Below are 13,089 nucleotides of genomic sequence, written 5' to 3'. Positions count from 1 at the left end.
CGTTCATAGTGCGATGTGTTCATAGTGCTTCTCGAGAGCGAAAAAGAGGGAAAGTTTCGAGATCTCTTTTACTTCCCCTCATTGGCAGTGTGGTAGTGTTAGTGAAAGCTTTCTTCGTGCTTATAAACTCCAGTGCCCAATGGACAAGTAGCTTCCGTAGTGCGTGAATAAGTCAAATTTTAAGGTTGTCATTTGGCTTTGTTTTGCTTTTGTGTGGCCCAAAGAGATAGATACTAGCAGCACATATTTACTAATAAGCTGTTAGTTACACAACTTGACCCATTCATAGATTGTCAATTTTAAGATAAATTTGGAATTTTATGTACCATTAAAATTAATCAAAATCATATCATAACCGAAATCTTTTTAACATTTCGCATCATGTACCCTAGGCTTAAGTCAAGGAAGCCAGAAATGGCAGAACAAGACTCCTCAAGGTTGTCAGTGAAGGATAATTTGGAATCAAAGACCGAGGTTTAAAAAAAAAAATCTGAAAATAAAACAGCTTAACGTGGATTTAGCTTTGGCGGACATTAATTAAATTTAAACTGATAAGGAGTAACACTTCTCCTTTTTCTTTGGCACTGTACAACCTCAAAAGATCTCGGGGCATGCCAAATTTTGGCTAGTTCTTCTTGGCTTATCGTAACTACTAGATCATGCCCAGCTATCAGGAAACGGTCCCCGTATGAGATTTGAACTCCAATCCTGCCGAGTGACAACCTGCGCAGTTATTGCCTCGGCCACCGGACCGCCCTACTGACATGATATCAGCTATCTGTCATGTATCACATACACATTCATTAACTACTCATTAAGCAGTATCTTTATTTATTGTTGTTTTTAACTCTTACGGAAGTCACTTGTATCTCTTTCAAAGACCATAAGCTCTTATTGCAGCGGCGGATTCTCGATTATTATTCAGTATGTACAGAGTCATTATGGACAAGTTGCCAATGCCATTCGTTGAATATCTCTGATTAAAAAAAAATCAAGTCATATCAACACATATTCCACACAAATACATTGAATTATAATCGTTTGCCGTACAAAACAAAAGCAAACTTAACCTCTAGTAACCTATATGAGAATGTTGTGATACATGTATTTAACTATACACATAGCCAGACAGGAGTTCTTTATGGCGTTTGAATAGGCTCTAGACAACACCAACAAACAAACGGTGATCATCGCGCTAGAGTTTACGTTTCGTTATTACGTGCGATAATCACATCCCGGGAGTTCCCCCAAAATTGATAACATGAAATCACCGGCCTCCGGTCTTTGGATGGAGCATCATCTTTAACCCAAGATTAGTTACAAGCTAGCAGCTGTGCAAGAACGTTCATTTTTAACAAGTGCAACAAGCCATGGGGAGCAAAGTAAACCCCGCACATTATCAACAACTGCTTGATGGGTCGTTCGGTGCTGAAGTAGATGTGTTTCGTGCGAAAGTATCTAACCGGCAGATTTTGCTGGTAAAGCACCAGCGATCGTTGCATTGCTTCCGGCTGGAGCCGTTCGGAACACTGTCCGGTGAATGGAAAGAGTTGTGGTCCCGAGAAGGATTTTTCGATGGAAAGAACCGTGAGTTTCGTAGCTCTTTTTTCGTCCATAATGCTGGCTGGGTGTTGGTAAGAAATCGCCAAGGATTGCAGTTTTACCGCATGGAAGGAGACGATCTTGCCTTGCGCCATTATTGCTCTGATGGCAGGTATCGGGATATGTACGGGTGGAATGATTCCGGTACTGTTTTTGTGATGGGCCACATTTTTGCTGACGATACGACGATTGGAGTGCTGGCGCGAAATAAACGTGGAGTGGTGCAGTTTGAGCAGATGGTAGAAAGTGATGTGCTTAAAGGTGGAACCCAACCCTTGTGGAAGCTGTACGATCCTCCGAACCTACCCGCCACGTGGAAGCTCAATATAACCTGGCTAGGTTTGGCGAACAACGGTGGCAGTGCGAAGCAGTCATCGATCATTGAACGATCATTAGGCGCAATAAGTGTTTACAAGCTGGACCAAAACTACACTCCACAGATTGTTGCAAGTGTCGCGAATGTGCCTTTTACCTCATCTGCCGATGAACGTATCTTGTTTGGAACTATTTTCGGCACTACCAATGACGATGATATGTTACACCTTAACTCGAGTGGAATGTTTCTGTACGAACGGGAGAATACAAAGTACCGGCCAGTGTCGCAAAGTTCCCAGTTGGTTACGTTTGGCTGGGGAAGGAAACACTGGAACAGCGCCAGCCTGATCGATGCGGATGGTGATGGAAGAGATGAACTTTGGCTAACAGGACCGCATGGTATCGTAAGCTTTAAACTGTCTAAAGAGGGATTTGAATGCTCTTCCTCTGGTTCGGGATACAGTGATGAGGTACGTCATTCCACAATGATCCAAACACTTGCCGGGAGAGATAACGCCAGAGCAATCGCTATCAGTGGCAAGCAAATCATCTCCTTTCGACTTGCTTCATCGAAACCTTCAACGTGTGAAATAAACGAAACCAGTGAAAGTGTCCAACCTGCGCTGATAAATGACGACCTTCAATCCGTTTTTGCACTAAACACACAAACTGGACCACTGGTGCAGGCGTCGCTGGGTGAGCAGCTTGACACATCGCTGTTGTTTGAGCCGATAAATCCTATGACCGGGAACTTGGCCTTCGGTATCCCTCTGTTCGTGGTTGGCAAACTGTTCAAACTATCCACCGCTAAGTACATCACGTATCAAGAATCTGCCAGCATGGCCGGGTCGATGGGCGTTGGCTGGTCGCTTCAGATGGATTGCGTTTACATTGATCGGAGGAACAGCATCTTCCCCCAGGAACATCGCTACTACCTGGTCAAGGATGGGTCCTCGATTTTACTGACAAAAAACAAAACTTCCCATCATGCTGCAAATGATCCAGTTACCACCTTCACGATTGAATCGAACGATCAGATGACTGTCTCATTTAACCGTGCCCTAAACCAATGGATTGTTGAGGATGGCAACGGAGAAAGCTTTATCTACGGAACGTACGGTAGCAAGAGCGCCGTTCAAATGGAAACAGGATCTGAAGACTGGCCTTTTCCCATCAAGCGTACTGATAGCAAGGCACAGTATCCATCTGTGTGGCACCTGATAAGGCACGTCGATCGAGCCGAACAGTGGTTAGAGTATTCTTATGTAAAGGACTCATCCGCGCACGAATATCAGTTGGATTCGATTATCACCAGCAACGAGGCATCGCTGCAACTCTCCTATTCAAATCTCTTCAACAGCACCCTTCTGACCGGCTTCACTATTCGCACCCCGAGCTACATTCAATCGGCTACGCTGCATTACGCGCAACAGGATGAAAAGGTTCGCTTGAAGCGCATCGCACAGCAAAGCAGCACCGTGTTAGAATTTAGCTACGACGGACCGGATGGTGCGATGAGCGAAATTATTTATCCGAACCGTTTGGCAGCTAAGTTTGACTACACGCTGATCGAAATCGACCGCAATGTGCTGATGAACCGCTTCGCTACACACTCCCGTCCTCGGACAGCTTACGGGCCGGGGTATCTTTTGATCGGTGACATCACTACGCAAGCCCAGGTGAGGCTACGCATTGCGGATGCTCTCGGTACGGCCACCGTACCGGTGGCTAATGTATCTTTCCCTGCGCTGGGAAAACTTCCGGTGATCGACTACGAGATGTTTACCGGGGAGTCTTTCTTCGCCGTACTGCTTCACCACGGCGAAGGCACTCAGCCCGAGCTATGTCTGTTTCACACTGAAGCGGACGTTTGGCAGTCGACTCCTACCTACATAAAGTTGCCTAAGGACACATCGATTCACACCGGGTACGATTTTCTGCTTGCCGTACAACAGCACCGCATTACAGTTGTTGAACGGCAGAATGGCACCTGGAAAGCATTGAAACCGTTCGACATGGAAAAGTCGTCAGTAAAACACTTCTTTTCGCACGGCTTTCTTGTGTACAACGATCGTCAGCTAAGCATGTTTGTGCGACGAGACGACGGTCAGTGGGCACCAAGCGTACTGTCGTTTCCGTCCGAACTGCTGACCAGCAGCACATCCGTGTTTGATCGTTTCGAACACCCGGAGGAAATTCTTCGCAACTTCAAGCAAGGTATTAAACTCGACGCGCTAAGAATGTTCCACAACGTGGTCGTATTCCGCTCATTACATCTCGACGGTCTAAAGCTGTACGCCCGTCTACATCTTTTGCACCTGAACTGGAAGCATGAAGTCGTTCGCCCGACGGTGCTTGACATTCTCATCGAAGATCTTGCCACGTACACCTTTAATCCTCCGGAAGCAGATGGAAACGTGTTTGAGTTTGGTTATCGGTTGGAAGATGGTGGCAAATTCCACCTGAAGGTTATCAGCCATCGGGGCAAGATAATGGACGAAGTCGCAAAGATTAAGGAAAGGATCGAGCAGGACATCCGCGAGCAGCCCAGAGCTCCGGAAGCAGAAAAGCAGCGCTATCGGAAAGAGGCTCACGATAAGCTTAATGCCGAACTGGAGGAGCTGTACCGTAACATCACCTCACAGATCCCATTCGCAATCGATCCTGCCAAGTTCGGTGTGATTGTGAACGATGCGCACGTCATTGCTGCCAGCCACAAGGTGCTGTACGATGGTGTTGACTGGACGGCGGAAAGAATTCCACAGGAGGAGCTTACTCTCGACTGCATCTCCATCAAGCTAGGGCCATCCCACCGGTTGGTGAAAACGCATCGTAATGCAACATTCGATTTGATCGGTCCGAACAATGTTGCCGTGTTTAATACGGACACCAACAATGCTACTGCATTGCACGTCCGATATCCCGCGTTTCTGGCTGTGCAATTGAATGAATCGGCGGCCGTGCAGCTGTTTAACTTTGAGCGAAGCGAGCTAACGACCCTGCCGGCAGACGAGATGTTCGACACCAACAGCAACCCGTTGGCCGTTATCAGCACCACCACCGATGGCAAGAACGTGTACGTCCGATCGATGGATTCGTTTGGCATGACGCGGAAAAATGTGGTCTGGCGTCATGAGTTTGTGGACAGTGGAAAGAGAAAGCTAACCAACTACTACGAGTTCGCCGCCAACAGTGCTAAACCTTACGAGGGAGGATTTTTAATGGGCGATGTGAAAATTACTCCCGCCAGCCTGGACGCTCGGTACGGATGGTTCAAGGTGCATTATGAGTTTGCCAACAGCACCAAGAGCACCAAATCGGTGTACAATGCTGCCGGGGAGTTTGTCAAATTCGTCGATCCTGTGGGCACGGATGGAAGCAAACCTTACGATAAGGACGGCGTGTTAATGGCACGCGATGGGAAAACAATTGTGGCCGATTTTCGCCCGTTTCGGCTATCCGAGGAAGTGGTGTCCTACTACGGATTTGAACCATACGAGCAGAACGTAATTGGCAATGAAGGGCGTCGCTGGAAATGGAATGAGGGTGTTGTACGCAAAGAGCAGGGCAACCATTTTCTGCACCTGAATCGTTTGAACACTCTGAGCTCGACGTTTGAGCCGAAGATACATTTCGATTCGTTGATTGTTTCTTGCTGGTTAAGGGGGTCCGTGGGTCAACAAGACATCGGCAGCTCACTTACTGTCCAATACGGGGGGAAAAAAGTAAAGGGAACGGCTGGGTTTTCCATCAAAGGGTGGACGTATGTTGAAGTAATAGTCGTTGAGAGTACCGATCGAATCGATGTTAAAATTTCACCAGGAAGTAATGCCTTCCTTGAGATAGATCATGTGAGGTTGTTTCCTGCCCAACTGAATCTGAATGTTCATATTTACGACACCACCTTGGCATTGGAACGATCGACGCTACACCCCTCCGGTTTGTTATCGCATCGGCTTTACGACGTCCTGGGCAATGAAGTGGGCCAAATCAATGAGCAAGGATCGATCGAACATTTATCTATTGCATCGAGGACCGACAATGCGCGTATCGAAATGCATCCCGCGTTGGGAGAAGTTCTGGAACCAGCAGCGCACAACACTTACCATGGCTCATTCCGGTACGTTCCCGAAACAGCTGTTTTACGATTTCGATATGGCGGAACATCACCAGCAGGCAACAGTCGAGTGGAGCTGGGTGCAATGTCATTTACGCTCGAGCTATCCAACGAGCAAGCCACACTGAGCGCACAGAGCATAGGAGCCTCCAAAACCACCATACCGCACGAAGGTGATATGGCGATCTTCTGCAGCAACAAACACTACAGCGTTTGGGTTGATGGGCAGCTTAAGATGGAGAACTGGGCGACCAAAGAAATGCGTTTTGAGCGTTATAAAATCCAAAGCAAAAATGTTAACATCTGGGATGCAATGTTGCTGTACGACGTGAGTGTAAAGGTTATCTATTTGTCCGATTTTGGTATGCCGAAGCAAGTGCTGGAGCTGAAGGAAGCAGACGCCATTGCCGTGCAAGAAATCGTGTACGATGAGCTAAATCGTCCTGCTGTTAAAACAAGGTGGACCGAAATTAGCAATGCTAATTCGTCGTCGCTCTTTGGCTACCGACGCCATTTCATCGAGCAGGAGGAACGGTTTTGGAAGACAGGCCAAATGGAGGGTGAAGTCACGCGCTTGAACCAGGATTGCGAAGGTTTCCCGTACAGCCGAACCGTTTACGCAGCTAACCCGCTAGAAGAAAAAGCTGAACAATCCGTGCCTGGAAAGGCGTTCGTTATCGGTAGTGCTTTTGCAAAACATTTCAACAGCAAAGAGCGAATTGATTTTCTGGAAAATCTGTTCCCCACCGTCGATGGGTTTCACTACAAGCACGAACGCTATCCCGATCAATCTCTCTACGTCGCGGTGCACGATCGGCGCAAGCTAAAGGCGGCAGACTATGTGCGAACGCATCATGGCGATCATCATCTAACTACGTACGCGTATGATGCCGATGGTCGATTAGCTTTGCAACTGCCTCCAGCTTACCACGAGCAGGCAAACACTTTCTCACGCACTAATCCCTTTTTCGGAGGCACATTTTCGTCCGAACATAAGGAGTTACAACGGTCTTGGGGTACGTGGTACGAGTACGATCGAAAAAGGGGTCTGATGACCGTCAAAAGAACTCCTGATGCGGGAAGCACCCGGTATCTGTACACACCGGAAGGTTTGTTGCGGTTCGTCGTGCAGCAGAACAGCAGTAACGTCATGTACTACAGCTACAGCTCCGTGGGTGAGTTGAGCGAAAGAGGCATTGTGCCATTAGACACCCATGATCTTACGCCATATTTACCAAACGACTCGCCATTGCCTGCCTCATCAAGTTTCATTCGGTTTAGTCACGGGGACAAGGATGTGGCTCCCATCCACCGGCATAGGCTGGAAAACGTTAAAAAGGTTACCAACGATCATGTGCTCTCTGAACTGCTGTTCTTCGATCACCGCGGACAGCTAACCAGCAGCGCACTGTACACGAGCGGCGATGTTTCTCTGGGCATTAGCTACAAGTACAAGAAAGACCTTATCCACGAGATACACTATCCGGCCACGGTAAGGGGGAAAAAGTTTCGTCTACGATACGACTACGATCACCGTGGAAAGTTGATCGGTATCGTGAACGCTGCTACTGACGAAAAGTACGTTACGATTGAGAATAACGGCATGGGGCTGCCGAAGCGCACGCTTGTTCAACCGAACTCGCCACATGCATATGTACGCACGTTTCATTACAACCAGCCAGGATACTTGACAAGGATAGCAGATCCATTCCTGACCGAAACGATCGACTACCTTGGCACGGGGTATGGTGGACGTCCGATTGGTGATGGTACCGTGCAGGCAACCCATTTCAATGCAACCTGGCACGCACATAGCGATGCAAAACAGCTTAAGCTGAAACCTTCTCACTTGGGAACGGGACGAAGAGCAAAGTTCTGCTACGACGCTCTGGTGACGGCAGGATATCTAGATCCGGCAGGACGTCCGTTGAAAAGTTTCTATCCCATGCTGGAGCTACGGTTACCCGTTGTATGCCGGCTCGGTACGTTCGGTCATCAGGTTGGGGCCATTTTAAATGGACGAGGATTTCCGCAAACGTATGGCCACCGATACGATTACGGGAACCATCGACAGTTGATTCGGGCCAAATACTTTCAAAATGCCGCCGAGGAGCGGTACAACCCACTGCGAAGAGAAACCTTTGCAGATATTCCAGGCATATCTGTGGAGAGTTCGGAAGACATATGGCAAAAGCTAAGGGATGCTGGTTTCCTGCACACTGACTGCAGTACTAACAGTGCGATGGATTGTCATGGTATGCCCGGGAAGTCCCTGTTCCATCCTACAATTGCAAGTCACCCGAACGCACTAACACTAGGCGGTTTGTTGGTTCGCGTCATCACACAGCGCAAAAACCTATCGAAGAGCTTATTTGATCAACTGTGCAGCGTATGGTATCAGGACGATATTCCGGAAGCGATAAGCAGCACATGCACCGCTATCTGGAAGATGCTTTCTGAAGCAGAATTCATTGGAGCAAAGTCCAACTTTGGCATGACAGCACTTAATGGAGAATTGCGTGCTTTGCTGAGTGACTATAGCACACATCTGCCAGCAATCATCGGCGTTCTTTACCAAACATTTTCCACCGCACTGGGCTACAGTTCGGCCGACGTTCAATCGTATGCCATCGATGCGAATGGCAATCATCGTCTCTTCTATACCGGGTTTCGACGATATCGATTGGAGTATACGAAAAATACGAACAAAATAGCTGCCGTCTATCGTACAAACCTGGGCAGTCGATCGGGTCTTGAAGAAGTGCGCTTCCAGGTCGAGCACAACGAGGAAGGCAGCGTTACTCGGGCCACACACAAAGGCATCGAACGCATCGTCTACGATCCACTGTCCAATCGAGCAACCGAAATTACGTTAACCGACGGCAGACAACTAAAATTCGACTACAACGTTCGGGGCCATCGTTTGTACAAGCAGGTGTATGATCGTACGGGCAGGCTAATCAGGAAGAAGTACTACATCCGTGATCTACAAGGCAAACCATTGATCGAATATGAAGCCGTCTACAGAGGCAAAGAAACCGAAGCCGACGCACTGCCCAACGCGCGGGCAACGGTGTTCCTTTACGCCGAAGATCGCCTGATAGGTTTCATGCGCAATGATCAGTTCTACAGCGTTGCGCTCGATCACGAAGGATCGGTACGGTTGGTTATTAAAAATGGCCAGATAGTAGCCGCATACGACTATCTACCGTACGGTGAGCTGCTGCGAACGTACGGCGCAGATCCGGACCATCATCTCGACTATCGCTTTACGGGAAAGGAATGGGACGAAGAAACGCGTCTGTACGACTTTCACGCTCGCTTGTACGATCCCGAACTCGGACGCTTCCTGCAGATGGATCCGAAAGAACAGTACGCCAGCCCGTATCTGTACGCCGGCAACTCTCCCGTCTCTCTGGTCGATCCTGATGGTCAGTTCGCTTTTCTGCTGGTGGCTGTACTAGCTGTAGGCGGAGCGTACATTGGTGCATCGGCAGCTAACAACTCGTGGAACCCCACCAAATGGACACTGAAGAAGGCACTGATTGGGGGGCTGGTTGGTGGTGTGATCGGTGCCCTGGCACCGTTTGGTATCAGCGGTTCAGTCACATTTCTATCCGGCTACATCGGCACAACGGCGGCCATCGGTGTAGTAACAGCGACCTCGGCCGGCTTTGCCTACGTAAGCTTAGCATCCGCCACCGGCAGCTGGGACCCGAGCAAATGGGACTGGACGCAACCGGGCACATGGAATGCGCTGTTCGTCGGTGCTCTCACCGGGGCCACACTGTTTAATGCTGTCGGCGGGATCCAGAAAGCTTTCCTTGGATACACCGGACTATCACGCACGGCGTTCGTCATCGTAACGAGTGGAACGACCGGCGGGTTTCTGCTTTACTCCGGCAGCTTGGCTAACGATGGCAATCTTCGCTTCTGGGAATGGGACTGGAGCAAACCTGCGACGGTGTGGGGTGTCATGGAAGGTGCCAGCTTTGGTCTATCCATCTCACCCAAGCTTAACTCGGTCACGCAGCAGGTCGCTGGTCGTTTGGAAAAGCTGAAGGAGATTGGAAAAGCTATCAAGGTGAACGATTTCAAAGCAGTGGGCACACTGCTGAAGGAAGAGGCTAAAGCCTGGAAGCAAATATACACGAGTGTTATCACGGGTGAAACGGTACAGGACGCAATTACGGCCGGAAAGGCGGCAGGAAGTCCGGGTGGTACCATTCTGTTGGACAAAATTCCCCCCGAAGCAATGAAGGTGATCGACGAAATCTTAACAATCGAAAAGTTGTTTTTTAAATTTCAGAAGCAACCGCAAAAGCGAGACATTGCGTACAGTAATGCCACGCAGTTATTGCCTGATTTTGAAAGCGCAAAGAATGGGGTTAGCTTAAGCCAGCTGGAATACTTTAATGATTATCCACAAGATATGCTTCTAACAGTGTCTAGCTCAAGTAAAATCTCGAGTTGGATAAATAATGTAGTTAAGACCATTTTCGGTACGGTAGACGATGGTGAGAGCAAGCAACAGGATCCCCAAAGTGCAATTATTCCATTTTCCGTTCGTAAAAAAGCACCTCGTAAAAGTTTCCAGCTATCCAACTGTTTTAACACGTTTTCGGAAGGCAAACCGAACGCATCCATATGCTACGAACAGTATGGACTTTCTTACGTGTTCCCTCACAACGTTAGCAATGTTATTAGCATGACCGAAGATCACTACTCTCTATGCTATCCAATAGAATATGATGGGATACCTTCAGCCACTTGTTCAGGAAGTCAAAGCTCGTACGTCTATACTCCGTACAATCGGCCCCTAAACTATCTCGACCATCTGAACGGAACTCTTACACTGCTCCGCGTGGCTCCTGCTGCTGTGAAGCAAGTAGCATCTTTTGTCGGTAATTTATTATTTGGAAGCAAGCAAAACCAAGAAAGGCAACATGTTTCTCAGCAAGAGCAGACAAAAGTAGCTGAAATGTTATTTGACCTGCAGCAAACGGTTAGAGAATATCGGTACTATGGTGACAATGTAAATTACTGTAGCTGGTTAGAAAATGTGTTGCAAGATATTGAAGATGATGCCAACGTGTTTCTATCGTCCATACACCCTACAAAAACAGTCTACTATCAGCTGATCGATCGTATTCATGCTCTTAGCGATGAACTGAACGAAAGCAAACAAATTATGATGTACAACACGTTCAGGAACAACGCTTGTCTATTTAATAATTCTAATTACAATAAGCTCTCATATGAGTTGAACTCTACCACAGTTTTGCCAAATCCAATTGTTAGTTTTGCTTCATCAGGTGTGGCGACTTCAGACAAACGAATAATTTGATTAGGTGCTAAAAAAAATTCATTCAAAATATATAATGATGTGGATTTGATTTAGAAAATATCGTTTTTTTAAATAAAATCTAAGTTGAATAGTTTGGGTAAATCGATCCTGCCATTGGATGAATCAAGAAATCGAATCTGTGCCTCTTTTGCCATTCTGATGAAAATATGGCTAAAATACATAAAACAATAAGACAATTTTTCATTCATTATTTTTAAAATATAAACAATTTTTTTTATATTCAAAGGCTTCTCAAACAAAACAAAAGTGCTATACGAAATGATAGTTTTTCGCCAAATTTTAGTTTCATTATATAAGTTCCAGTAGAAGAGACGTCAATGGTGCCGGTCTTCCTATCCCGTAGTGAGAGCTGACTATCCTATGCGTGGTATCATTAAGTATTGTAAGTCAAAAATGGCAGGCAGTACTGAAGGCATGGTCGTTAGGCCAAGAAAAGAGAGAGATAGAGAGCATTTGATTATACCGGCTAGAAGTTTCGAAAGCAGTAGTTTGAAAACCGAATATAAAGGTGATCTTATTCGATTGCCGTCCTTGGCCTTGGCCCTACAATCTCGAGAGGTCTCGGCCTGCCAATTTCTGGCTTTCTGTGTCTTAATTTTACACGTAGCAAAGTAGTAAGCCCTGCGCGTACAAGGAGGAGGTCTGGATGGGATATGAACCTCGGTCCTGCCGTTTGAAGATCGGCCCCGATATCACCTCGGCCACCAGTCCACCCCATGTTCTTATAATACACTATCTCATTTCACTATAGTGTAGCATCCCTGCTATACATCTGAAAAACACGTCATGAAAAACATACATTTCATAAGCATCGTGCGGTGCAGACAGTGGTCAGCAACTAAGCGTAAAACTTTATCCACTCCGAACCATCGCAAACAAATAGAACAAAACAGACATAATCATAACGATACATTTCATGCGAGCCTAGCAATCGATCACACCGCGACAAACTCATCCATCACGACACATTTTATGCAAGCGCAGCGTTCGATCGCCCCGAAACAAGCAAATCTATGAATGATAATTTCATATCAGCAGGTTAACGAACAAACCAACGGAAACGACTCAAATCAAAACCACCCTAAGGAAAATCCCATAAGTAACTTGCCGTCTATGCTCTTGCCGTCTACCTAGAAGTTACGCAATAACGTAAAAAAGTTTAACCTAATTTAAGGCGAATGAACTAACCATAAACTAAGAAATTTTTGGTATAAATAAAGCTGTCTTTCCCAACCAACAAGAGAGTTGGTTCTGGGCTGAGACTTGACGCAACTCAAAATCTGATGTCCAATTCCTTTCAAGAGCTTTGAGAGTCCCCCTACCCAAGGTAAGGCCTCAAAAGCTCCAACGAGCCAGTAAGGGATGTTCCCTCTGAACATCTAGAGTCGCCTGGCCGACTCAACGCCGAAGAGTTTCGTGTGCCCCTACCAAAGGTAAGGCCTCGATGTCTCCAACAATTCAGTAAGGAAGATTCTCATCTAGAATCTTCACGATTGCCTGGACAGTCGATAAAGGGAAGAATTGGTTCGCTCAGCAAGTTGCTGTTCGTCGCTCTCGTCGAAATCCAAATGAACCACGTAAGTACGGCGCGACTGAAATCGCATATGCGCAAAAGCCCCGTCGACCGATCCCGCATATTACATGGCGACCGTTTTCCTCCATGTTACATGGCGACCGTATATCCTCT

The 13,089-nt window shown here is 47.2% G+C and overlaps 1 protein-coding gene across 1 annotated transcript; it reads left to right on the top strand.

The window, feature by feature from the left end:
* Positions 1-1,034: 1,034 nt before the first annotated feature.
* On the top strand, positions 1,035-12,675 carry LOC118509065. Its single transcript, XM_036049184.1, has one exon. It carries the CDS (start codon positions 1,371-1,373, stop codon positions 11,379-11,381), a length of 10,011 nt encoding a protein of 3,336 aa, XP_035905077.1. The 5' UTR covers positions 1,035-1,370; the 3' UTR covers positions 11,382-12,675.
* Positions 12,676-13,089: the final 414 nt, after the last annotated feature.

The sequence above is a fragment of the Anopheles stephensi genome, chromosome 3 (assembly GCF_013141755.1).
Source record: "Anopheles stephensi strain Indian chromosome 3, UCI_ANSTEP_V1.0, whole genome shotgun sequence".
Classification (NCBI taxonomy): domain Eukaryota; kingdom Metazoa; phylum Arthropoda; class Insecta; order Diptera; family Culicidae; genus Anopheles; species Anopheles stephensi.
This window is presented reverse-complemented; position numbering and strand designations above follow the sequence as displayed.

Bases quoted from the DNA above. Each gene is read 5' to 3' on its own strand.
- LOC118509065 (XM_036049184.1), top strand. From the start codon at position 1,371: ATGGGGAGCAAAGTAAACCCCGCACATTATCAACAACTGCTTGATGGG.